The sequence below is a fragment of the Furipterus horrens genome, unplaced genomic scaffold, assembly GCF_987537825.1.
Source record: "Furipterus horrens unplaced genomic scaffold, mFurHor1.1.pri manual_scaffold_12, whole genome shotgun sequence".
Taxonomy (NCBI): Eukaryota; Metazoa; Chordata; class Mammalia; order Chiroptera; family Furipteridae; genus Furipterus; species Furipterus horrens.
In genome coordinates, this window is record NW_028327182.1 from 47,953,862 (window position 1) to 47,979,433 (window position 25,572).

The window sequence follows — 25,572 nt, forward strand, 5'->3', positions numbered from 1 at the left end:
ATTGGAGAATGGTGAACAATCTCATGACTTTAAATGATTTATATGCTGATAATACCCAAATTTACAACTCCAGCCACAAATCTCCCCTGAAGTACAAAATAGCTAACAGCCCATTCAACGTTTCTATTGATACCTGACACACATGTTCCAAACTCAACTCCTGGTCTTCTTTTCAGATCTGCTCCATCCACATCCTTCCACTCGTTTGGCAAAAAACTTTAAGTTAATCTTATCTCTTTACCTCACATCCCATATCTGATCCTTCAGCAAATAGTTTGGGTGGTACCTTACCTTCAAAATATATCTAGAATCCAACTACTTCTCATCACCTGCTCAGCTCCACGCTGGTCCAACTCCCCACTCTCTCTCACCTACAGAACTCCAATAACTTCCTAACTGGCCTCCCTTTCCTTCACTTCCCATCGGTAGCCACATTACTCTTTTAAAAACATAAATCAAATCATGTCACTCCTCTGCTGGACCTGTATCACAACAGTAAAACCAAAGTCCCATCAAACTACAAGGCCCTCACAGGTCTGCCTTCTTACCCAATTTTCCACAGTCTCCGTCCTCTTGAGCCATGCTGGCTTCCATTCTGACCCGCAGCTCCTGCCTCAGCCTTCGCAGTTGCTGTTCCTTTCACCTGTATCTATTTCTCCAGATGTATCCACAGACCTGATTCTTGGCCCAAATGTCACCTTCCTTAGGACTGACACTGACATTTAAAAGTGCACTACCCATCTTTCTTCTTTGCTTTATTTCCCTCCATAACACTCACTGCCTTCTGCTACACACTGCTTTATTTTGTCTGTCTTCCCACACCAGATGCTAATCTCCATAAATATAAGGATTTTCACATGTTTCGTTCTCTACAATATCCCCAGTGCTGAGACACAGCTGAATTCAGTAAATAACTGCTAAACTGAATGAAAGGGCGAGGAATACATTCTTCTCAAATTGTGAGACGTTAATGAACAGACTCCGAGACTGCAGCGCAAAACCCTAAGTGGAGAAGGAAAGAAACAAAAACTGGAGCGGGAAGAAGGGGAAAAGAAAAGTAAAGCGGGCGTGGTACGGAGAGGAGTAACAGCCTACCCGGAGCGTCGTGGGACTTCTGATGCCAAGGGAAACTACCGGGAGACGGTCTCCAGGGCCACGATGTCGAAGCCCGGAAATCCCAGGAAGGCTGGCCACTGACTTGAGGCTGAGAGCCAAGGCGGGATTGGGTGTCGAAGAGGGGCTGGGCCCCTGGAAGAATCTGGGTGTCGAAGTCGGGAGGCGCCTCGCGGAGCGCCTGGGTCTCTACGGGGGGCTGTGCCTCGGGGGCAGGCTGTGACCCTCCAGCGGGCGGCGACGCCGAAGGCGGTGGCGGCGGCGGCGGCGGCAACATGGCCCAGAGCATCCAGTTGCGCGGCAGCGCGGCTGTGTCGCTCAGAGGCCCCAACGTGGGGATCAGATCAGGAGCTTCAAACCACCCCGCGGGACTCACGAAACCACCAGCTGACTCTGCCATGCCGCCCGCCGGGGAGGGAGCCCAGCGTGCCAAGGTGGAACCGGCTTTACGCGTCACTTCCGTTATCGCGAATCTCAAGGATCAGCCAACCACAAGCTGAAATGTCATCGGTCAGCGCCGGAACAAACCTCTGGCGTTCGCGACGGGTAGCAGGCTGTTTCTTGGGTAGGTTTGTGTGGACAGACTTGCAAACGAGCTCAGAGTCCGTTACCGTGCATGGCGAGGGACCTGATCGGGCCGGCCCTGCCGCCTGGCTTCAAGACCCTGGGGTCCGCGGAGGACGAGGAGCGGGACCCCAGCCCCGGTAAGCCGCGGCGCCCCCTGCCGCCAGGCCCGCCCTCCTCTTCTCTGGCCCGGCCTTGCTCTTGGAATGGAAGTCTGAGGTGTGGAAGGAGGGGAAGTGGGGTGTGGGCGCGGTGACCCAAGCTGACTTTCCTTCCCAAGCCGTAGCACTGGGGGGAGGCGGCCCCCGAAACGAGATTCGGCCTGTTAATTATTACAGTGATGATGTGTTTAGCGTTCAATGGGCTGGACGCTGTGCAAAACTATCGGTATACATTCAGTCGTTTATTTTTCCTAGCAGCTCTGTGAGATAGAGGTTATTCTTGCTGTCGGGGAAAGAACGTCCAAACCTATAGAAAAGTTTTATGAGAGTTTGAGCCAAATTTTTGTGGACACGCCCCGAAACAAGATCTCAGTGGACTGAGAACATACTGGCAGGATTGCAGTTCCTTTTATGTATTTAGAATCAAAGGAGAAAACGTAAGAAAGTTACAGGAAATCCACTCGTGGTAGATTAAGGGGGGCGGGGGAAATCTCTACGACCGAATTTTAAGAAGTGTAAGAAACACGTACTTTTTTTTACATTGCTGGGTTGTTAACAAGATTGTTAATTAATATTTACAGTTCATGAACATGGTATTCAAGGAACCAGGTGACAATGAGGGGTTCTGTAGTCTGGTGGTCCTGTGCTTTGGTGCCTACAGTTGTGCCTTTGAGGGGGTCTAGAACATTACTTTGACATTTCAAAGGTTTGTTATCTCAGATGCATAAGAACAACAGACAGGGCTGAAGATCAAGATTGACCTTTGCTAGGAAAGCTATAGGCCTGGGGTGTAACTACTTGCTATGACCTGCCCTTTAGGAAAGTGTGATCAGACCATCCTGTGTGGTTAGTTTTGGTCACTGAGCTTGTCAGGGTTTTCACATAGCCCCTTTTTTTTCCACATTACCATGTTACAACTGGGGACACTGAGGCCCAGGCTGTTTCCAAGATCACACAGCTAGTAAGTGGGGGAGCCTTATGTAGAATGAAGCCAGTGCTCTGTCTGATTGCCTTTTGATATACAATGCCTAGCTCTTGGAGAAGATGCTTTGTTCTCTAGCCTGACCTGCCTTCCCAGCTTCTAGTTCTGCCATTGCATTTGACACAAACAGCCCAGAGCCCAAACCAGTTAGAGTTTCTGACAGTTTCTCAGTTTTCTCAGCTTCTTCTGGCTTCACTCTGCATTTCTTGATATATCTAACAAACTCCTTGAAGGCCCAACTTAAATGTCACCTCAATGAAACCTTTCCCAAACTCTCCAAAGCATTATCATACCTTCCTCTTTGCCCGTGGATTTTTTCCATACTTAATTACACCACGTATTTGATACATTATTTTTGAATAATTTGTTGGCTTATCTGTCTCCACCATTGCACTATGGTCATCTGGCCTGAACACATAGTAGGCTCTTCATATTTGCCAGTTAAGTGCTTCTCAGACTCCTCCATGAATAGCTATCTCCTCTAATGTTTGTTCTATTTGTAGGCTGGGACTGACACCAAAGTTGGAAAAAAATAACCTGAAAGAGTAACTGTCCCATTTCTCAGTCTAATTTTCATTCTTTGACTACCCAGAGGCCATGTTTCCACCTAGAGCACTGCTTTTTAAGTTTTTTCATAAACTAATTACTAATTACTAAAATTCTGCAGCACACCAAAAAATACATTTTTTGCCAATCTAACGAAAAGTAGATATAATTTTGATTCATTCACACTGGACAGTTATTATTATGTTGGTTGTTGTCATTTTATTTTTAATTTGACAATCTAAGGGAAAACAAGTCAGTGCCCCTAACTAAATAGTCAGGTAAAAATGCATGTTTTAAAAGTTCTTGAGGCACACCAGCTGAAAATCAGTGACCTAGAGGTTTCCTTCCAGATCTCTTTTGTTACAAACATTAAAGGTCAGACTTTTATTTTAGCAAGGAAATTTCCATTCTTCCATGGTTGAATACATTTGGATATTAAAGTTTTTGAATCTCACAGTTATACTGTGTAAGACATGATTTCTGTGCTTCTGGAGTTGGAAGGACAAAACCACTGTACACAAAACAGGAGCAAATGAGATTAAAGTCCATAATAAATGATAGCCAGCCAGTGCTGTGAATTCAGAAAAGAGAGTCTAAAATGTCAACTGGGGGTTGTTGTAACAGTTGTGGCTAGTTATGACACACACGAGAAATCTTTAGTTGCAGGACCAGCTCTACCTCCTAATTATAAAAGCAGTAGTTCAGAATCATCAAACAGCGACGAGGACAGTAGTTCTTTGTATGGAGAAGGAAATCAAGAATCTGAAGAAGATGACACTGGTCCACCTGCAAGGTCAGTCACTTTTTTAATCTAGGCTTCAGACATAGTATACATTAACTGGAACAGATAACTTAGATGTTTGTAGTAAGGGGGATATCACATCTTCATTTGTGCAGCACAAGAAGAAATCTTTCCACGTGGCATTTCCTTGTGAACTATACCTATTACAAAGAAATTTATTCTAGTAGTACATAGATGTGGAAATATCTAGAATTTTGATAACATTCTCATAGAATTTTTCCTTAAGGTATTATTAAAGTGAGTAAATATTCTAAATAAACCATAGAATTTATTTTTTTTAAATTACATATGCAGTGTTTGGTTTTTGTTTAAGTTAAATGAATGATTTCCCTCTAATCTACCCTTACCACAGGTCCATGTAAATAAGATGTCGAATCTTTGTTTATTATTAAGTAGCAAGTGTTTTCTGATAGATTTTAAAGATTATGAGACAGAAATAACAACATAAAGCCCTTCCTTAAATGAGATTAAAAGCCAGAGTCATAAATTTTTTGGCTCAAAAACGTCTTAACAAGTAGACTACTATTTGAAACTTCATTGAGTGGAATCTTTAACACCACAAAAAAATGTAGAAAATTGATATATTACTGCTATCAGAAAAGTAACCAACCTCTGTTTTAGGTCAAAAATAAGTTCCAGGAAAGAATAGGAAAAGACTTACTGTGGTATTTGTTTTTTCTTATTTGGCAAGGTTAAGTTATTGTTTCAGTATTTATACAACTAGTTGAAGTTAAAGATTAAAATTTCTATGAAAAATATTTTGACATATACACATAAAGTTACACTACTGTATTTCCAGAAAACAGAGGAGAAATCAAGATGACGATGATGATGATGGTGGATTTTTTGGACCAGCCCTTCCTCCTGGATTTAAAAAGCAGGATGATTCTCCTCCAAGGTGACAATGTGTAATATTTCAGGCCATTCTTTTCTAAATATATCATCTAGTGTCTGTTAGTTCATTAAAGAGGTGTCCAAAATCGTTTTTTTACTTAACTGTTTATATAACATTTGAAATTCATTTAATAAAAACAATCAATTAAATAAACTGAATTATTTTAAGAAAAATAGTTATAATAAAAATAGCTATGTACATGTTTATAACACTTTCATAGTCTATAACACATCTCATATTCGATACTCACAAAAGTGTTTGTGGTAGGCTAGATGGAACATTATCCTTCTTTCCCATTTTTATAAACAGTTAAGATGGCACACTTAGTAAGTGGTAGACCTGAGGCCTAGAATCCTGGTATTTGAACTTTTAATTCAGACTTTTTTATTTCATATTTTATATGTATATATATATATATATATATATGTGTGTGTGTGTGTGTGTGTGTGTGTGTGTGTATATATATACATACATATATATATATATGTATTTTATGGTGCCTGGCACAGAGTATTGATTGATTCCTGTCTTCTTGGAATTGTAAAAATTTTAAATGCTGAATATGAAATTGCGCACCAAATTGTTTATAATTCATAACACTATATACCAATATGTAAGAAAAAGTTTTTTTACAAAGGCTGTTTTACATTTTATATTCAGAGTTTATCATCACATTGGTCAGCTCCTAATTTATGGAAATAACAAGGATAGACAATTTACTGTCTGTCTTGTATAGCCCCCAAACTAAGAATGACCTTTAAAAGGTCATTAAAAATCTAAAACCACATATGCAACAGAGACCCAAATGTGGCCCTCAAAGCCTAAATTTTCCTATCTGGACCTTTATAGAAAATTTCCTGAGGATATAATATTCCTTTCAGGAAAATGAATTATTAGATGTATAGCAGTTTTGAGAATTATATATTGGCAATATAAAATATATGTGATATAAATAGGTGGTAACATATAATGTAAACAGAAACCGTTTTTACAGCCATAACGTGCCATGATTATATTCCCTTACTGTATATTAAAATGTCGTGTACTAGTACTTTTTTTTTTAACATTTTATTTATTTTTTTGGCTGGTGAGGGAGAGAAACATTCATGTACGAGAGAAACATCAATTGATTGCCTCTCACACGCCCGCAGCTGGGGACCTGGCGCTCAACCCAGGCATGTGCCCTGACTGGGAATGGCACCAGTGACCTTTCAGTCCATGGGGCAGCACTCAGTCCACTGAGCCACAGCCAGCCAGGGCACTAGTAGTTTTATCTTCGCTAATTATCTGAAGCCAGAGAATTGAGCTGTAATTTCATTTGTAGATCTGCTAAAAATTGTACTCTGAAAAAACCCATGTAGTACGTTCTTGTGTCTTATGATAGCTAATTTGATCTTTCTGACAATGCCAAACTTCCCTGTTTTTTATATACAAAATTGTTTGTGCTCAAATAGGTTTTATGAATCAGGACAAAAGGTTATGAAATGGCTAGGATAAGACCTCAGACCTGACTTTAAGAACTGTTTTTCCTCTGCCAGGAAGCCTGTGTGAGGCTCTAATTGAATAATACAGTGCAATCTGGAAAATTTAGCTTAGGACCTCTGTACCATCTTGGTTGGTAATACTGGCACAATGACATCTCTGGGAAAAACATTGGTACAAAAGAAAGAATAAAGAAACTTAAAAGTATGAAAGAGTGCAGAAAACATCTTTTCTGTCTATACAAAATAAGGCTTTCTTTTTTTAAGACCCAGAATTTTGGCAATTCTCCTTCTCAACTGATGACAGTTCCCTCAGAATGAAACAAAATAAAATGAACTTTTCATCAGGTAGGCCAGTGATCAAACTCCTGCTCAGCCACTTGATAGTTTGTGTTATACTTGAGCATGATTTTGCTTACCTAAAAAATGGATTGACTTATACGGGGCAGGGTTATTTTATGGAAACAGAAAGATGGACTAGTTGAAATGCACAACACCTTTTCTTTTGTCTTAGATGAACTATTTTCATTCTTGTACACCTCCATATCATTTTTGGATTATTAATGAGGACAGGCTTAGATTTTCATACCATCTTGGCACATGAAACCATAAATTGCTGACATCTGTTGTATGCATGTGCTGTAGGTGTCCTTCAAACTCAATTTATACTTAAGTAGTTCTGACTCTAGTTATATTGCCCCTAAGGTATTTTTTAGTGGACACTGAACATCAAAACTGAAAACCAAGGTACAAAACAGAAAAACATTTTCACAGGCTTTAGGCCATAATAACAAGTCATTTTTACTTAACGTAATTCTTTTAGGAAGTAAGTGTGCACCACTGCTATAAAGATTGAGAATGACTGGTTTAATATGTAATCATTAACTAACAAATAGAAAGTAAAAATGCAAAAATTAGATTTTGTATATTCAGTGGAAAAATACTAGGTTATGGAATAAAAATAATGTTAAATAAAAGTCTCATCTTCAACATTTTTTATTATCTGACTTTTTATTACCATTGTGAATTTTACTCTGAAAACTGCTTTTTAAAGTCTGAAAATGATAAGGTACATTTTATTTTTCAGGCCTATAATAGGACCTGCATTACCACCTGGTTTTATTAAATCTACACAGAAAAGTGACAAAGGCAGAGATGATCCAAAAGAACAAGTATCATCGTATTTCAACCTTGAGGTTTGGAAAATTTTTGATTAAAGGATAAGATGTAACAAACCCAAGACTTTCCATAGTAATGACTATAATCATTTGACTCATGTAATGTAAGACACTCATATTCAGATTTAGTATCATAGCATAGGTAGATGTAATCAAAAGCTTGTGTTATAGGCCTAAGATTCTATTAGAAAAGTAACATGTAATGTTGGAAGGGCTTTATATATTTATTCATGCTTCTCACCCTTGACAATAGAACATGATGAAAAGTTTAATTTTCATCCTTTAATTTTCTCCATAGCATTTATCACTACCATTCATTGACCTCTCCCCATGAGAATGTGAGTCCATTGAGGACAGAGTTTTTTGTCTTACCTGCAGTAGCCATTCAAAGTATTTGCTGAATAAATGAATAAGTCAGGCATAGTCCCTGCCCTCATTGCACTTACAGTGTAGTAAGGAATACATATAGTAAACAAATACTGTCTAATGTGAGTGATTTTTAAAGGTGAGACAAAATATAGTGGAACCATGACAGGGAAATCTAATCTGAAGAAAGAAAAAGCCTTTTTTCCTGAGAAGATGTCTAAACTGAAGATTGATGAGTTGGAGCTAGTTTAGCAAAAAGAGCAGGAAAGATTGTTCCAGAAAGTACACATAGCTTATTTGAAGGCAAGAAAGTATGGAGAGAGAAAAAGTTAGGATTCAGAAAAATGTGATATGATTAGAGTGGAGAGAACAAGGAAAAGAGTAAGAGAGAAAGGGAGAGGGTTAAGCAAGGACCATGCAAGCTTGAAATCCTGGCTAAGTTTATTTCACTATTAGTAGTATGCAGGTTGTTATATTATAGAGTTGTTGTAAGGATAAATTAGAACAGTATGTTCAATTTATAACAGCTCTAATAGTTAATATTACTATTTGTATTATGATTACCAGCTCCACTACTAATGCCATAGGAGTACCTTTGAAGAATTTATGCTGAGTAAGGAATCCTTTCTAACAAGGTTGTTAAATACAGGAATAAATGACCAGAAGTAGGACTTCCAGCCATATAAGATAGCAACAAAGTTAATAGACAGATAAGCTTAAAAGAAATAAAGGGAAATCCACAGATGCTAATCATGTTGGGAGAATTCAGAGTCAGAGGAGTACACACAAGTTACACAGCAGAGGGCCACAGTGGTTTTAGAGGAACCAGCCATAAGCCCTGGGTCACAGGAACTGCAGAGGAGAGAGAATTGAGCCCACCGAATACAACCCACAGCCTGAAAGCACTGTTGTCTGCAAAAAGAATACCCACTATCAAAGGAAAGTTTGCTTCAGTCTAGGGCCTTTCTATGCTATTTGTCCTACTACAAATGATTCACACACACACACACACACACACACACACACACACACACAAAGTTGGGGTGTGTCTGCCTCAGAGAAAGAGGGACAAAGGGAGGGGAAAGAAAGATAAATGTGGTAAAATGTTAGCAACTGATGAATTTGGGTGAGGATACGTAGGTGTTGTACTTGTCTTAGCACTACATTCTTTCAAAATAAAAACTTGTAAAGATGTAGCATAATTCAATTGTATTCACACCCAGAACTTTGTCCTAACTCACCTAGACAGCAGCAAATGGGTAGTTTATGTAATTCCCTAGGTGGTATCTATTTCACATTATCTAGCTTTTCTTAGCAAAAGGGGAAGGATAAAGGTGGTGTAGAGATTACACTGTAAGCCTTCCTGTTTAAGGTACTCTTGGTTCTGAATTCTTTGCTTTATAATTTCCCTGTAAAGCTTTTTCAAAAGGCACTTCTTATTCTGCTTTTTCTTTTTTTCTCAAAGAGAGCCTTCTCTTAGTCTCTTATTCACAACATGTACCCCCAAATTAAGACATACATAATAATACTAATGGTGACCATTTGTTGAGCAATTGCCACAAACCGGAAACTGCAAAGCACAATATAAACTCATATTTCCATGACTGCATAAACTTTATTTGATCCAAACAACAGTCCTGGGGTATAGTATGTCAGCTAGAATATTTTTAGCTGCAAATAACAAAGTCCAATTCAAGTGGAATTTTGTATTAACCTACATAGTTAGCAAATGAGTTGTTTGTATAATTTCCTGGTTGGTATATAATCTATAAGGAAAATGTGTTTCATACATAAAAAGAGGTCTAGGGGTAGGGTCATTCCAGGGTTTGTTAATTCAACAGCCAAATGAGATCATTGCTTTTTTCTGTCTTCTCTTTCGTCTACAGTACGTTAATTCCTTTTAGGATGACTGACCGCTTCATTGTATCAAGAAGCCTGCCAAAGTTCTAAGAGTCACAAGCAGATGGCCATGTCCAGACATAGAACAGGAATGGTCCCTTTCAAGGTTTCCAGTAGACCTCTTTGCACGTTTCTTTGGCCAAATGGCAAGAGAAATTAGACCAAAGTGTTTGGTTTAGAATTATTAATATTTTCCCTCAGGAGTTAGAGAAGGTCTCAGTTTCCTGAGAAGGCATTGCTCCAAAGAGGATGAACAAAATTAGTATTCTCTTAGCAACAGAGTAGTTATTGGTTGAAGCTGTTATAATTCCCATCTGAAAGACAAAACCAAGGCCAAGAAAGGTTAAATAACAAGCCTGAAGTCATAGGGCTATTACAGTGGTAAACTGAGGCCTTGAACTTTGACTGCAGCCCAAACTATAAACCAGTAGGGTACATAATTTCTATTGTATTTCTAAATAAAATGACTCAGCCTTTTTCGTTTTTTAAAAATTAACTCATCTATGACACCAGAATGATTTTGGGTTTATGATTCTGGCTTCTCATTTTCAGTTTAGTGTGTTAAAACCTGATTTTTCTGTTTCTTCCTCCATCCATTTATTTTATGTCTTCCAATATACTAAGTTATTTTTATTTCTAAAAATTTCTGGCATTATCCTACCAAGACATGCTGAAATCAACCTTGATAAAACCACCTGTTGTTAGATGGAAGTAAAAATACCATTGCTTGTCCCATCATCTTAAACTTCAATACTATATTAATATCATATCTCTTATAGTTTTAAAGTTCATTATATCTTTTATATCTGCTCATTTATGTTACCAAATATTATATTTGCAGGATAGTTATAATTTGTTTAAGATAATGTCTTAGACATCAAAGAGCTTACTGTTATAGAGATAAGCTATAAACACTTTAAGTTAAATCATTAACAGCTGAAATAAAATAATAGGATGCTGTGGTATAAAAAAAGCTGACCTTGATCTTAGAATATTTGTCTTAGATACTAGTTTTATAATGTTGGACAAGATGTTTAACCTTTTGAATATTAACCTAGATTTCCTCAAAACAAAAATAAATAATAATGCCATTTTACAGTTTTGTTATGAAGATCAAATTAGGCTTGGTACACACAATCCATAGTTACTAAGAGAGAGAGTATATGATTTAGAGTGAGGCGCATGACAATATATATTTATCTATTATTATTTGTACATGTGGCAGTTGCTATAATGGTTCACAGAAGAAACCACAAACAGAAAGTTAACTTCAGATGGTTAGTAGGGAAAATGTAACCAATACAAATGAACTCCTGATCCTGGTAGTTTGAAAAAAAAATAAGAAGCTGCCTTTCAGAGATGGAGGACAAACATGTTTCATTGTTCATCTTAATATGTCATGTATTTTAGGACACGGACTGCTTGTAACCCTGTTGTATATAGCATCTAACCCAGTCTTACATGAAAACCCTTTATTAGAATGATTTCCTAAGAACAAATTAAAATCCATAAGTACAATACTGTTATATCTTTGGGGTTAATGTACTTTGGGAACCAAATTAACACATTCAGGTTAGGAGTTGTGAAATGCATAACATTTCCATTTCAGTGGGATATACTGAATCATAAAGGCTGATATAGCTTCCAGGAGTGTCTCACTTGTGTGCCTCTTATTCCAAAGAGCTTTTTCTGTACCAGGAATGCAAATGGTTTCATCTCTGACCTATCTGTAATCATTACCTAGAATATCATTTTGAGAAGAGTTGTGAGCCCACATTGTTGTCTGTCAGGAAGAAAGCTGAAATAATTAAATGAATTCTGGCATGGACCTCCACAGGAGGAGAAGTGGGACAATCCACGCAGCATGGATTTGTCATCTGTCTATCGAGCACTTCAGGAAGGCATGGAAAAGGTCCACGTTGCTCAGCACTTAGCCAGCAACATATTGTTAGCTTTTTTGTTTTATTGTCTCTCGGTAATCAGATTCAGTTAAACTTGGAAGTAATTTAGGATCATTTTCTACAACCTGTAGTTCTGCTCTTGGTTTAAAAGTAATGTCTTATTTTAAAAGAAACAGATAGCATTGAGCACCGGTCTGCGAACCAAAGGGTCACAGGTTCAGGTCCCCAGTTAGGGGCACGTGAGACGCAACTACACATTGATGTTTCTCTCTCTCTCTCTCTTTTCTCCCTCCCTTCCCCTCTCTCTAAAATTAAATAAATAAAATATTTTTTAAAATAAAAGGAAACAGATAGCAGTGAAAATGAAGACATTGTTGGACCAATGCCTGCAAAAGGACCGGTCAACTATAGTGTAACGACAGAGTTTGAAAAAAGGGCCCAGAGAATGAAAGAAAAACTGACCAAAGGAGATGATGTAAGTTTTAAATATACTCTACTCTGAAAAATAGACTAAATTAAAAGTCTAAATTAAAAAAATACATATACAGAGTGGAGCAAAAGTAGATTTACAATTGTGAGTACACAAAACATGGTTTATTATTATTTATTAATTATTGTATTATTTCCCATACAAACAACTGCAAACCTACTTTTGCCACATCCTGTGTGTGTGTGTATGTATGTATGTATGTATACAAAGAAAATTTAGTGGCTGGATAACCCAGAAGCCATAAATGGAAAAGACTAGCAAGTTTTCCCACTTAAATATTTTTGTATGGGAAAGATAACAAAATCAAAAGAACAATAAATTAGATGAAAATATTTGTAATGTATATGATGAAAACACCAATTCTTTCTATTAAATACTTTGTCTTAAAGTCTGCTATTTAACTTTAAAGCCTCAGTTGAAAAACATAGTTGCTTATACAGTATATTACACACACGTGCGCACACACTTTTCAGGCAATTGGTTTTTGGTTTTTTTTTAACTTTTTGTTTCTCTTAAAGGATTCAGCTAAACCAGTTACACGGGAGTCATGGATGACTGAGCTTCCTCCAGAATTGAAAGACTTTGGTCTTGGGCCCAGAACTTTTAAGAGAAGAACCAATGACAAATCTGGAGATAGATCAGTCTGGACAGATACTCCAGCTGACCGGGAAAGGAAAGCAAAGGTGAAAGTGTTTGTTCATGTATTTCTGTCCATGTTGGCTCTATTTTGAAAAGACATAAGGCAAATATTTAAGGGTAAGAAAAAATGAAAAAAAGAAACAAAAAAAGTTTTAGGGGTACTGTTTTTTAAACTATGAGTCCAAAGGAAAAATACAGATTTCCCCTTGAAGGACAGATGGAAGGAAGGAAAGTGACACCAGTTACTTACTATTTCCCAATAAATTGTATCATTTAAATCTCTAGAAAACCCTGAGACATGGGTTTATTGGCCTTACTTTATAGGAGAAACTAACCTCTATGAGGTCAATTTTCCTGGTATTACAGTGCTGGTAAGTAATGAACAATAATTCCATTGTAGACCTTTCTAACTCCCAAGCTTTTGGAGTTAGAAATTCTAAAACTGGTCCTTATACAACATCGAACTATCTCCATGACAGGGTATCTTTTAAAGTATCTTGAAAAAAATCAAAACCACAGATTAACCTAGATATTAAATGATGCACAAAGACTTGTGTTACTATCAAGATAGGCAAGAGCACTTTCACTAATAGCACTAAATACTGTATGATCTCACATGTGGAATCTTAAAAAAAAAAAAAAAAAACAATTTTTTTTTAAAAAACTGAGCTCATGGATATACAGAACAGATTGGTGGTTGCCTGAGGTAGGAGATGGACAAATGGGTGAAGGGGGTCAGAAGTTTCCAATTTCTAGTTATAAAATGAGTAAGGTCTGGAGATGTAATGTACAGCATGGTGGCTATAGTTAATAATACTGAACTGCATATTTGAAAGTAGCTAGGAGACTGGATTTTGAAAGTTCTCATCACAAGGGGAAAAAATTGAATCTATATATAGCAATGTATCTTAACTAGATTTATCGGGGCAATCATTTTGCAATATATACAAAGGCCGAATCATTACATTATACACCTGAAACTAATATAATGTTAGTTATACCTCCAAAAAAAGCACTTTCATTAATGCATTAATTTACAAAATAACTACCCCAAAAATGTATACATAAAGTACATTATTATTTTTAAATTTTCTTTTCTTGAATTTTTCTCTTTATTTCAAAAGACTCCATTGTAAATTAGCAGTTGAACCAGTGTCCCCAGCACTAACCCTTAAATTTACTCCATCCAAAGTTATTAATTCCCTTAAGATATCCCATTCAAATTTTAAATACTCCACTAAATGGCACCTTATGATTATAGCTTTATCAGTTCTGACTTTAACAGTTGCACAATTAATTCATTTCCTTCACTTGGTTTATCTTATTCATCAGTACCTAAAATTATGAGGACTTCTGTTTTCATTCTGTAACTATAAATTGTATTATAGACTTCCTGTTCGTTGCAGGTAATAGATGGATAAGCTCCTTAAGAAGCTTTTATTTTTGTGGAAAATTGGTTGTGAAATAGTGTTATTGTTAAAATGTGGATAGTATGTTGAAGTCTCCACCTTTTAGCTCCCTACCCTGCATATGTGGCGGTATCATAAGTTCTCTATTGCTCTAAAGATTAAAGTAATCTGATGGTTGTAATAGAAAGGTAAGGTGAGATCAACACCTGAGGACAGAAGAGACAACAAAAGATATGGTGTAGACATGAGCCACACCTTTGAGTGACAAGTGCTGGAAGGCCTCTCTAATCTTCCTTAACTGGTCCCTTATACAAATAATACACTATTGGTGTTTTTATAATTTAGCCTTTAAGATTGTCTCCAAAAATACAATTAATTCCCTTGCTTACATGGACTTTTTATTTGTGCCTACATTTCTTTATGTATTTTTCTGACCTTCTGTATGCAGGGAGTCTTCTTCAGAGAAAGATATCACAGGAAAATGGAACAAATAGAAACTAGGCAGTACAATTTGAACTAAGTGATTTTAGGCCCTACGAATGAATTCTTTAGATCTGGTCATTCTTTTCAGGGCTTCAAATGTATTTGTTCAGTGTTTACAATGGCCTCATAAAGGAATTATTACCATCCCTTAAATTTTATGTGGTACTATATTACAGTAGATAGTACAACAGACTTGTACATATTTGTGGTACCAACTAATAGTTATTATCACAGAGCTATTCATTATCTGGTGTTTTTGATCCTGTGTAAAAGTTCGTGACTAATTTTTTATTTTTATAACAGATTGTAGTCATTTTCTTCTTTTATTTCTTTTTTAATAGGTTCTCTTCAGCGCTTAATCTTACTTTTTTACATTTGATTGCACAACATACATCTCCCATACCACCATGTTCTCACAGTCACTTAACCAACATTACCCAAAAGGAGTAAAATTGTTCTTTAGAAAGAAATAGCAGTGTGATGTGTATGTTACTTGAGGAAGATCTGTTATGTTCTCACCTCCCAGTCTTGACTAGATCTGTTAACTCTTCAATGGTCAAGTTTTTATCTCCATCTACCATAACATCATTTTTCTCTGAATATGTACAAGTGGAAGTATCTGTTTTCTGGAAAGTGCTTTATGAAAAAGTAATTGAGTTATTCTTAGGTTTTTAACATACTTTATTAACACAACTTCATTTTAGTCCATTATTAAGATAAAAATTACATAAGAGCCTCATTGGTTTTCTTAAGCAAATACCAGCAGTATAAAAATATGCTTTGAGAACAATGGCTTTCAGATGTTTTTTATGTTTGCTTTCTTCATTTCTGGTTGGGACTGTATTCTCCAGAATTTTTTTTTTTTTCTAATTAGAATTTGTTGGACATTTACCTAAGTACCTACTTCATTTCTGTATGTGTGCTGTGGTGAATATTTTTTATCTTAATTTCAAATTCCAGTTCATTGCTGGTATATTTTGTATATTGGTCTTGAGTCTTGGAGCTTTGTAGTACCTGCTTACTAGGTCCAGGAGTGTTTTTGTTGATTCCTCGGGGTTTTCCATATAGAAAGTTTGTCATCTGTGAATATAGTTTTATGTTTCTTTTCCTATCTGTACATATTTTATTTCTTTTTCTTAATTTTTTTCCTCAAGAGTGACTTCCCAAGTTTTGAAAACAGAATGCAGGATTTCTTTTTAAGACTTACTTTATATTTTACATGTTATCATTATTTGTCAAACTGATGCCTGAGATCAAGAAATAGGTGATTCTTCCAGTTAGTTGATTGGATAGAGTTGTGGGTGTTTCGTTTTGTTTTGTTTTGTTTTTTTTTCCTTGTTTCCAGGAAAATCTTAGAACCAACAGACCTCTTATCAAGTATATTAACATTTCTGGTGGAAAGAGGTTCAACAAGTCTGGCTTAGTTTAGTCTCTTAATTACCCAATCTGGGTAAAAATTATAGTATTTCCTTTACATTTTCCCTTAATTATATGGTTCAGTAATGTGTTATCTGTGCTTGTTCCTCAGGAGACACAAGAAGCAAGGAAGTCACTCAGTAAGAAGAATGAAGAATATATCTTGTCAGGAAGGGAAAAGAGATTGGCCGAGCAGGTGTCTTCATACAATGTAAGTCAGGGAATAAAATATATAACCTTTTATATTTTTTATCTTTTCTTTTTTTTTTTTTTTTTTTTGAGGGGTAAGGGGTAAGGTTGGAGTGGCATGGAAGTGGGAGGGAAGGCCAGAGACTAGACCAGCTGGTCTCAGGTGAGAGGCTGGAGGTTGGGATTGTTTTTTTTTATCTTTTAATGCTCCTCATTTTTTTTTTTTCTTATTTCTCTTTTATATGTCTTCTCTTTATCTGTCTTTTTCTATACATCTGTTCTGAAAAATATTGAACTCTGTTGTGTATATAGAAAATCCTTTTGTGTGGGGTTTTTTAATGCATTTCATATAATAGTTTTAGTTCATTTTTTTACATAAGTCACATCAGAAATTTAACTCCTCAAAAATTGCTTCTCGGCCTTTTGGCTAAGATCAAGTGTAGAAATTTAATTCCTAGAGGTTGGTAGCATGTGATCAGAAAGTAAGAGCCATATTAACTCCTAGAGAACCTTAGTTCATACATTTTTTATTTATAAGCAGATTTGAAATATTTGATATAAAGATTTAAATATGGGAGAAAAATGTTTTTAAAATATGGTTCAATCTAAATTTATAAACTGAAAAGTATACATTTGACATATCATTATTTTGTTATATTCTCTTACTAAAAAAAAACAAAACAGAAAAACTGCCCTGGCAGTCTAGCTTAGTTGGTTAGAGCATTGTCTGGATTCACCAATGTTTGATTGCTGGTCACAGCACATACAAGAATCAACCACTAAATGGAACAACAAAGTGATGTTTCTCTCTCTCTCCCTTCCTCTCTCTCTCTAAAATCAATAAATAAAAATTAAAAGAAAAAAATTTTTTGAAGATTACATTTTTTTTTTAAACCTGATGTTTCAGCTCAGAGAGAAAGTGTAAATCACTGAGCCCATTGGCCCCTGAAAGGTGTTGTGTTCAGGAAAACTACCTTCTATTCCCAAGATATTAATTAATAAAAAGTCCATAAACATTAAAAATATAATGAGAATGATTTATTGGACTTGTAGACCAGTATCACAAACAATGAAGCTAAAAACTGACAAGCTCAAAATCCACATCTCTACAAAATTTAGAGTCACCATCATTTAAGCCATATTATCTGACTGCAAGGGATTTAAGTTAAAATTCAGATAACTTAAAAGTCCTATACAACAAAAAATTTGAAAATTTGAAAATTTAAACTTTGTATCAAAGAAGACTTGATAATGGAAGTTAAAAAATACTTAAACCTGAATGATACAAAAATACAACATATTAAAATGTGTGAAATGCAGTAGAAAGTGGTACTTAGAAGCAAAATTTATAGCCATAATGAATTATGTTAGAAAAGAAGAATAGCCAAACATTCACAAGCTGTGCTTTTTTTCCAAATGAGCATTTGTATAAAACTAAATATGCACATACCCTATGACCCTGCAACTCCATCCCTGGGCATTTATATAAGACAAATGAAAACATACCCACAGGAAGACTTTAACATGCTTTATTCATAATAGCCTCAAGAAAAGACTTATATAAGAATATTCATAGGTGCTTTATTTATAATAGCTAAATTTGTGAACAGCTCAGGTCCACATCAAAGAGAAAGAAAAACCAAACTTTATAGAATGAAATACTGCTGGGCAATGAATAAAAAGGAACAAATTACAAATAAATGTGACAACGTGAATAAGTCTTTAAGTCATGCTAAGTGAAAAAAGTCTCATACAAGATTTCCTACACAAGTCCATACTCTATGATTACATTTATATGAAGCTCTACAATAAGCAAAGTGAATCTGTGGTGGAAAAAAATCACAATAGTGGTTGTTGGAGTGGGAATGTGGGGATTGAGTAGGAAGGATCATACAGAGCTTTCTAGAGTAATGGAATGTTCCAGATCTTGATAGGAATTTGAATTTGGAAACATAGTAAATGTAAAATTAAGATTTGTGCATTTCATTGTGTATATATTTACCTTAAAAGAAAAACTTGTGAACAAATAGTGAACTCTAGCTAATGAAATGCATGATGAAGTACTTAGTGGTACATGTAATTATGTCTACAGTTGACTTTAATATGCGTTAAAAAATTAGGATTTTAATCTCATAGTGAAATTTTGGTTACTTGTGATATACTTTTTAAATATTAATATAGTCTTAAGACTAAACCACCCTGTAATTCTTAGTTTTGATAACTCAAGCACTATTTATTATTTTTTAAAAATTTTATTTATTTATTTTTAAAGAGAGGAAGGGAGGGAGGAGGAGGGAGAGAAACATCGATGGTTGCCTCATGTACCTGCCCCAACTGGGTCTGGGCCTGGAATCCAGGCACCTGCCTTCGCCAGGAATGCAACTAGTGACCTTTCGCTTTGCTGGACAGTGCTTAACCAACCGAGCCACTCCGGTCAGAGCCAAGCACTGTTTAGAATATTACTATGAAGCCCTGACCAGTGTGTCTCAGTGGGTTGAGCGTTATTCCGCAAACCAACAGGTCACCAATTGGATTCCAGGTTGCAGCCCAGTTCCCAAATGGACATGTACAAGAGGCAACCAATCAGTGTTTCTTTCCCTCTCTTTCTCCCTCCCTTCCTCTCTGTAAAATTAAATAAATAAAATCTTTAAAAATAAATAAAATATTACCATGAAGACAAAATAGAAACCAAATGAGAATCTTAGCATGAATTTTCAAAAGTTGCTATAAAACTATCCCATTTAACATAAGCTGCTCTGGCTTTTTATAAATTCTTATAAAACAAATTTCATTATGAGATTTTTGCTAAATGATTAAATTAGGTAAATCATCAAATTAGCCATTTAGCAAATTGATTGATACATGAATTGGCTTTCAGTGGGAGTTTTAGTGAACTGACTTCCAGGTGTTTTTTTGTTTTTTTTTATAGTTCTAGCACTAGTTTGGTCATGTGTGTCACAATGTGCAAAGTATGCTAAACCAGACAGTACACCTGAAACAACTGATAGAACAAATTCGAGACCATAATTGTTTGAATTGATTATAATAGTCCAGTGGTTCTGATGTATTCCCCTTCTTTTTTATCCTTACCCTAGGACATGCTTATCGATTTTAGTGAGAGGGGTAGGGAGGAAGAGAGAGGGAGAGAAACATCAATTGGTTTCCTCTCGTACACGTCCCAACAAAAGACCGAACCCACAGCCTTTTGATTTCAGGATGACGCTCCAACCAACTGAGCTACACTGGCCTAGGCTTCACCTGTCTTTATTTATGTTTACTAATACAGATGCTCCTTGAGTTACGATGGGGTTACATTCAATAAACCTATCATAAGTTGAAAATATCATTAAGTCTAAACTACGTTTAATACACTGAACCTACCAAACATCCCAGCTTAGCCTAGTCTACCTTAAATGTTCTCAGAAAACTTAACATTTGCTTACAATTGGGTAAAATCATCTAACATAAAGCCTGTTTTATAATAAAGTGTTGAATATGTCACGTAATTATACATACCACTTTAGCACCATTGTAAAGCTGAAAAATCATAAATTGAAACATTGTATATCAGGAACTGTTTGTATTAGGGATCAGTGAATTGAAGCCTGTCATCTTTATTTCTCCATTTTTGTTTGCTTTTTGTTACCTTTTGTACATTTTGCTCATCCTTTCAGTAGGGGCTCTTGGTAAAGTAGGGCCTCTACAACTTCATTTTTTCTCGCATCAGCTCCAAACTTTGTTCTCTGTTGTCTCCAACTTTTTTATATTTTCAGGCCTTCCCCTTCTAACTCTTGATAGACTCTCTAGACATATTCATCAGTTATCACATTAATGAATTATTTTCTCATTAATGGGAAAGAGAAAATGTGGAGAAATGGTATGAAAAGATCAAATTTTTATAGTACAGTTTTTTTCCACTTATATATTCATATATGATTATATTACATTATAATTCCCCTTCCTAAAATTAACCCTACTCCACTTCTCTTTTGTGTTATCTATTAACACCAAACTACCAGAAAGAATGATCTACACAGTGGATTCCACATCTGATGGATACGCTGTGTAAGAACCTGGGTGATTTTTGAAAGCACAGGTTGCTGAGACCCACAGTTGACAGTTATCATTCACTAAATGCATAGTGAGGCTCAGGAATCTTATTTCTGTTCAACCAGTCAGGGGTGGAGACCAGTGGTCTTCAAGTGTTTCTACTAGGTATCCCTTAAAAGAAGTTTTTACCTGACATCTAAAATTTTTTATTATAAGTTTCAATAGTTACCAAAGATGTAATTTATAGCATATTATATGACTCTATTAATGTTTCAAATGAAATCTAAATACCATCACAATTTAGTATCTGTCATTATTTATTAAAAATATATACAAACAACTACTTCCTTAACAGAAATTTTATTTCATCCTTTTTTTTCTTTGTGTTCATAATTTTATTTCTCTTCTGCCACAGAATTTTGTCCTAACGGAATTTACTTTTACACTTGAAAATCTTTCATGATTACATTTGATAAGCCCCATTTTACTGCAACAAAAATATGCACATAAATTGAAATTGAAACTTTCTTTAAAATTTTCTGTCTTTAAATTTTTATGCTTTTTTAAAATTTCTGTTTTAAGTAATAATTTCAGTTGATCAAAGCAATGTAAACAGACCCTAGCTGGGTAACTAAGTTGGTTAGAGCAAGATCCCAATATGCCAAGGTTGTGGGTTTGATCCCCGGTCAGGGCACATATAAGAATCAGCCAAGGAATGCATAAATAAGTGGAACAACAAACTGATGTTTTTCTCTCTCTCATTTTCTCTCTTTAAAATCAATAAATAAATTTAAAAATTAGAAACAATGTAAACATTGTAAATGTTGATAAATAATTATTAAATTAAAATGTAAATTTAATCTCATAATGAAACTTTTTTCTACTTAGTTTCTGGCCTTTGGATGAATGTTAATGCTAGAATAAGGCAGGTTTCAGCATCAAATGTGTTCTTTTGTTTATTTGTTTTTGTTGTTAAGTGAATTTTATAGTTAAGAGTTAAGAAACCATTTTTACATAAAGAAGTGGATGAGCCCTGGCTGGTGTGTCTTAGTGGATTGAGCGCTGGCCTGTGAACCAAAAGGTCGCAGGTTCAATTTCTGGTCGGGGCACTTGCCTGGGTTGCAGGTCAGGTCCCCGGTTAGGGGCATGCAAGGGGCAGTCCCCGGTTAGGGGCATGCAAGGGGCAACCAATCGATGTTTCCTTGTACATGGAAGTTTCTCTTCCTTTCTTTCTCCCTCTTTCCCCCTCTCTAAATAAATAAAATCTTTTTTTAAAAAAAAGTGGATGCAATGGAAAATGATTTGTTCCAATGTCATTCAGTTCTTGATACAACTTCTAAGTTATTTACTTAAACCTCATACTGACCTATTAAGCATTATTATTAATGATCCCTCTCTCACTTGTCAGCTATCAACTTCAATATTTTTCACATTGATCCCATTAGTTTATTTTTTCATTCTCTCTTTCCAAATCTGTATAATGGGAAAAATAACACTTCATTTACAGAGATATGGTGAGGATGACAATATAGTAAATTCTCAGTAAATCTTGCTAACATTTATTGGGAGATTCTTATGTGCCCAATACTGTACTAAATCATTTGTATTCATTAGATCATTTAACTCCTCACTCACCCAAATATTTGAAAATTATTACTATCATTTTACAGCTGAGATATTGTTGGTTTAAATTACTTGCCTAAGTCACCAGTGTTGAAAACAGCAGTACCATCATTGCAACCCAGAGTTTCCTGAATTTGGAACTTAAGTTATTAATGATTTCTCCAGGCTGACCTATGATAACCTATTTTTTAGCATTATTTGAATTTTTAGCTAGTATTTTATTAAAAATAAAGAATTAGAAAGTACTTGAGTTGCAAATCAACTTGTTTTCTAAAGACTTTACCAAGATTTATTTATGAAATAACTTGTGAAGGATTGGGAAAATGGAGGCAGTGCTAACTTAATTATTTACTAATACAGCATCATTTGTACTTTCTGCTAAAACCTTATAGCTCCAGATTGGGCTCATTCATTTATAAGAAGTAACCACCACATAACCTAACTGACAAAGTCAGTTCTCGTTGTCAAATCAGCCAAGTCAGACTTACTTTTGTTAGGAAATCTGACTCCATTTTTCCATTCAAATAGATGTGTTAATGATCATTCCTGTAACCATGCTAAAATCTAAAGTAGGTAGGTAGAAACAATGAATTTGTCTTCTACATGAAATAGGATGCTGCCACCTTCAACATTTCTTACCAGTGCCTTGTTATTTTGCTTTCACTAGGCTGTCTTAACGTGAATCTTTGCTCTCAAGTACATTCTTTAACAGGGCAGGGCCTGGAGGAGAGGTTATGTTAAGCAAAAATCATCCTTTCTTCCATTGCCTCAGTCTTCAGTATATCTGAACTCAGAACATTCCAACAATAGTCAAAACACCCATTTCAAAAAGACATTGCACTCTTAAGAGAAATATGTTTAAAACAGAAAGAACACAAAACCCTTCCTTGATCAGAGGAAGTTTCACTTATTCTAGTGTTTCAGGGTTTTTGTTTGATGCCTTGGAGACTGGGTATCTCAGGCAATATTCTGTAGGAAGACACTGAAAGGCCCTTCTTTGTTCATTGGGAAGAGGTGTTAACAAAAGGGGAGACATTCTCACATGATGTGTTATTGGGTAAGTCTATTTTAAGTAAGCCTACATGAAGAAGTTCAGAATCATGGGTGGATAATCTTAAAATTATCCGTGCCTTCATACCCCATGGAATGCACTCTGTGTAGCCCCAGCGATACCTGTACCCCAGTTTGAAGGCTGCTAGTCAGTACTGCCTGTATCTTGTCCTGCGTTCCACTCCTCACTTCTTTCATCCATGGTCATTCTATCTTTTACTTTTGTCAAGACTGAAAGGTTCATAATGAATCTAACTTATGAAACCAGTTGCCTTTGCTCAGACTTATCTTACTATATAGATATTAAAATGTGAACACCTGCCCCAACTAAAAAGGAAGAAAATGAGGGAGGTAAAAGAACAGAAAACTAAAAGGAACAAAATTTCTCTTGTGTAGGGAACATGCCTGCATATCCTGCACAGGCTTTGAACTGTGTCACCTCCGTGCTGTTATTTTTCTGGTCTGCCCTTGTTTTTGCTTCAGCCTGGCAGTGCCCTTCCTGGTCACTTGTGTAAGCTTCACGGACCACCACGTCCATGAAGTTTTAACCAGGCTGCCAAGGGAGAATGTTACTGCTCTTTCTTTCTCACCCATGTTCCTGATTTGGATTCTTAATTTTGATACATCATATGATGTTTATCATTATGATTATTTAAACATTTGTTTCCTCTCTGTCTTGCTCTTTTTGTGTGTGTGTGTGTGGTATGCAGTTAGTAGATGTCTTCATTTTGGTTGAATTGAATTAGTCTCAGTTAGATATTTTCTTTATAGACGCTCTCTTGGAATTTGAAAAACCTATTGGGGTTTGTAAATAGCCCTCCTTAATGTTCACTGTTACTACTTAACTGTTTTGTTTCACTATCATATTCTGTCAATAATTTATACAAACTAAGATTTTTATTTCTATTCTCTTGCATTCCCCAGGAATCAAAAAGATCAGAATCTCTTATGGACATTCATCAAAAAAAATTAAAGAATAAATCTGAAGATAAAAATAAGCCCCAAGAAAGAATACCATTTGACCGTGATAAGGATCTCAAGGCTAATCGGTTTGATGAAGCTCAGAAAAAAGCCCTAATTAAAAAATCTAGAGAACTAAACACCAGATTTTCACATGGGAAAAGCAGTATGTTTTTATAAGTAAGTATATTTCAGGGAGGCATATTTTTATACCAATAAATTTGAACTTCTCTAAAAGTAAATTTTGTCTGTAAATAGTAATGTGCAAAAATTCTGTTTCCTTTTATAATAGATTATAAACCTGCAAGTCTTTTTTATAAGAAAATTGTGATTTTTGAAAATTTAGCCTTCATGGGCTTAAAATGTGGTTTATGGAAAAGTAGCCTTGTTCTCATAAAAGCCTGACAGGGCATTGCTATTAAAATGCTAAAATAAAAGTTTAGTTTATGAGAAATGGAAAATGTGGTTTGAAGGTTGGGTAAATATGCATGCTTTATTAAAGGATGAAGAAAGGAGGTTTGCTAGTAGTCTTTATGTTAAATAAGATCACAATTAGAAAATGTTCATTGCTTTTAAAGGTTCTCAATAAGGTAAGGTTCAAAACCATTACATTATTCATTTATAGCCCACACTGATGAGGTTTCGTAATGGTGATTAAGGAATTACATAAAAACTAACGCTTCTTAAAAATTTTTACTGATTTTTTAAAAATTATATGAAACCTGTATCAATATTAAAATGTGGCTTTAAGGGAAAATACAGTTAAAATCAGAAATATTTTCCAGCTTACTGAATTTTCTTATTACTTCAGGGGGATTTCCCTGTGCAATGAAGAAGAGTTGAAGAGTATTCATATGTTAACCTACCATTATTCCTTTGTTTTAAGTTGCTTAAGATTAGAGATTACTTTATCTTAAAAATCATATAAACTAACTTTGTTCTGTGCATCCTTTAAAGTCATACAGAAACATATGTTTGTTTTTATGTAGAATATGATTTTATGTGTGTCTGGCTTTTGAGAAAGTATGGGCTTTTCTTCAAATAATTAATCTGAGGATTCCCCCCACCATGCCCTAATTTTTGTGATGTCTCAGATCTGGTTAGGACTATCCATAGCCTGGACCTCCTCATTGGATGTGACTGACCTGCCCTGGAGCAAGTGTGTCAGGTTCTTACAGTAAATCCCAGAATTTGAAATTGCTTGGATATTCCCTTTCAACTGCAGAGAGTGAATACATGTTTACATGAAAATAGATTGTATGAACGTTTTGACTGTTTCATTAATGGTTTGTTTGTTTGGGCACTAGGGCTTTTTATTTCTTGTTTGGGTTTTCTGGTGTGTTTATTTTTAAGTCAGAAAGGTATCTCTGTGTTA

At 35.6% G+C, this 25,572-nt stretch overlaps 2 protein-coding genes across 4 annotated transcripts in view; one reads left to right on the plus strand and one right to left on the minus strand.

The window, feature by feature from the left end:
* Positions 1-1,552, minus strand: part of NUFIP1 (nuclear FMR1 interacting protein 1) — a 54,778-nt gene extending 53,226 nt beyond the window's left edge. For both annotated transcript variants that reach the window (XM_090258258.1, XM_090258257.1), the window contains exon 1: positions 1,096-1,552. In XM_090258258.1, the coding sequence (XP_090114384.1) occupies positions 1,096-1,513 (418 nt within the window). In that variant the 5' untranslated portion in view covers positions 1,514-1,552. The remainder of the gene's footprint in view (positions 1-1,095) is intronic.
* Positions 1,553-1,653: 101 nt separating this feature from the next.
* Positions 1,654-25,163, plus strand: GPALPP1 (GPALPP motifs containing 1). 2 transcript variants are annotated; one of them, XM_090258498.1, is made up of 9 exons: positions 1,654-1,817; positions 4,027-4,159; positions 4,968-5,066; positions 7,632-7,740; positions 12,232-12,363; positions 12,897-13,061; positions 16,438-16,536; positions 24,162-24,377; positions 25,009-25,163. In XM_090258498.1, exons 1-8 carry the CDS (start codon positions 1,730-1,732, stop codon positions 24,375-24,377), a joined length of 1,041 nt encoding a protein of 346 aa, XP_090114624.1. In that variant the 5' UTR covers positions 1,654-1,729; the 3' UTR covers positions 25,009-25,163. The 2 variants fall into 2 exon arrangements, with proteins under 2 accessions (XP_090114624.1, XP_090114625.1); XM_090258499.1 differs by having other exon boundaries at positions 4,033-4,159.
* The last annotated feature ends 409 nt before the right edge of the window (positions 25,164-25,572 follow it).

Coding starts and splice junctions, on each gene's coding strand:
- GPALPP1 (XM_090258498.1), top strand. CDS start 1,730: ATGGCGAGGGACCTGATCGGGCCGGCCCTGCCGCCTGGCTTCAAGACC. Junction 1,818..4,026: donor GGAGCGGGACCCCAGCCCCG/GTAAGCCGCGGC, acceptor AGAAATCTTTAG/TTGCAGGACCAGCTCTACCT. Junction 16,537..24,161: donor AGCAGGTGTCTTCATACAAT/GTAAGTCAGGGA, acceptor TGCATTCCCCAG/GAATCAAAAAGATCAGAATC.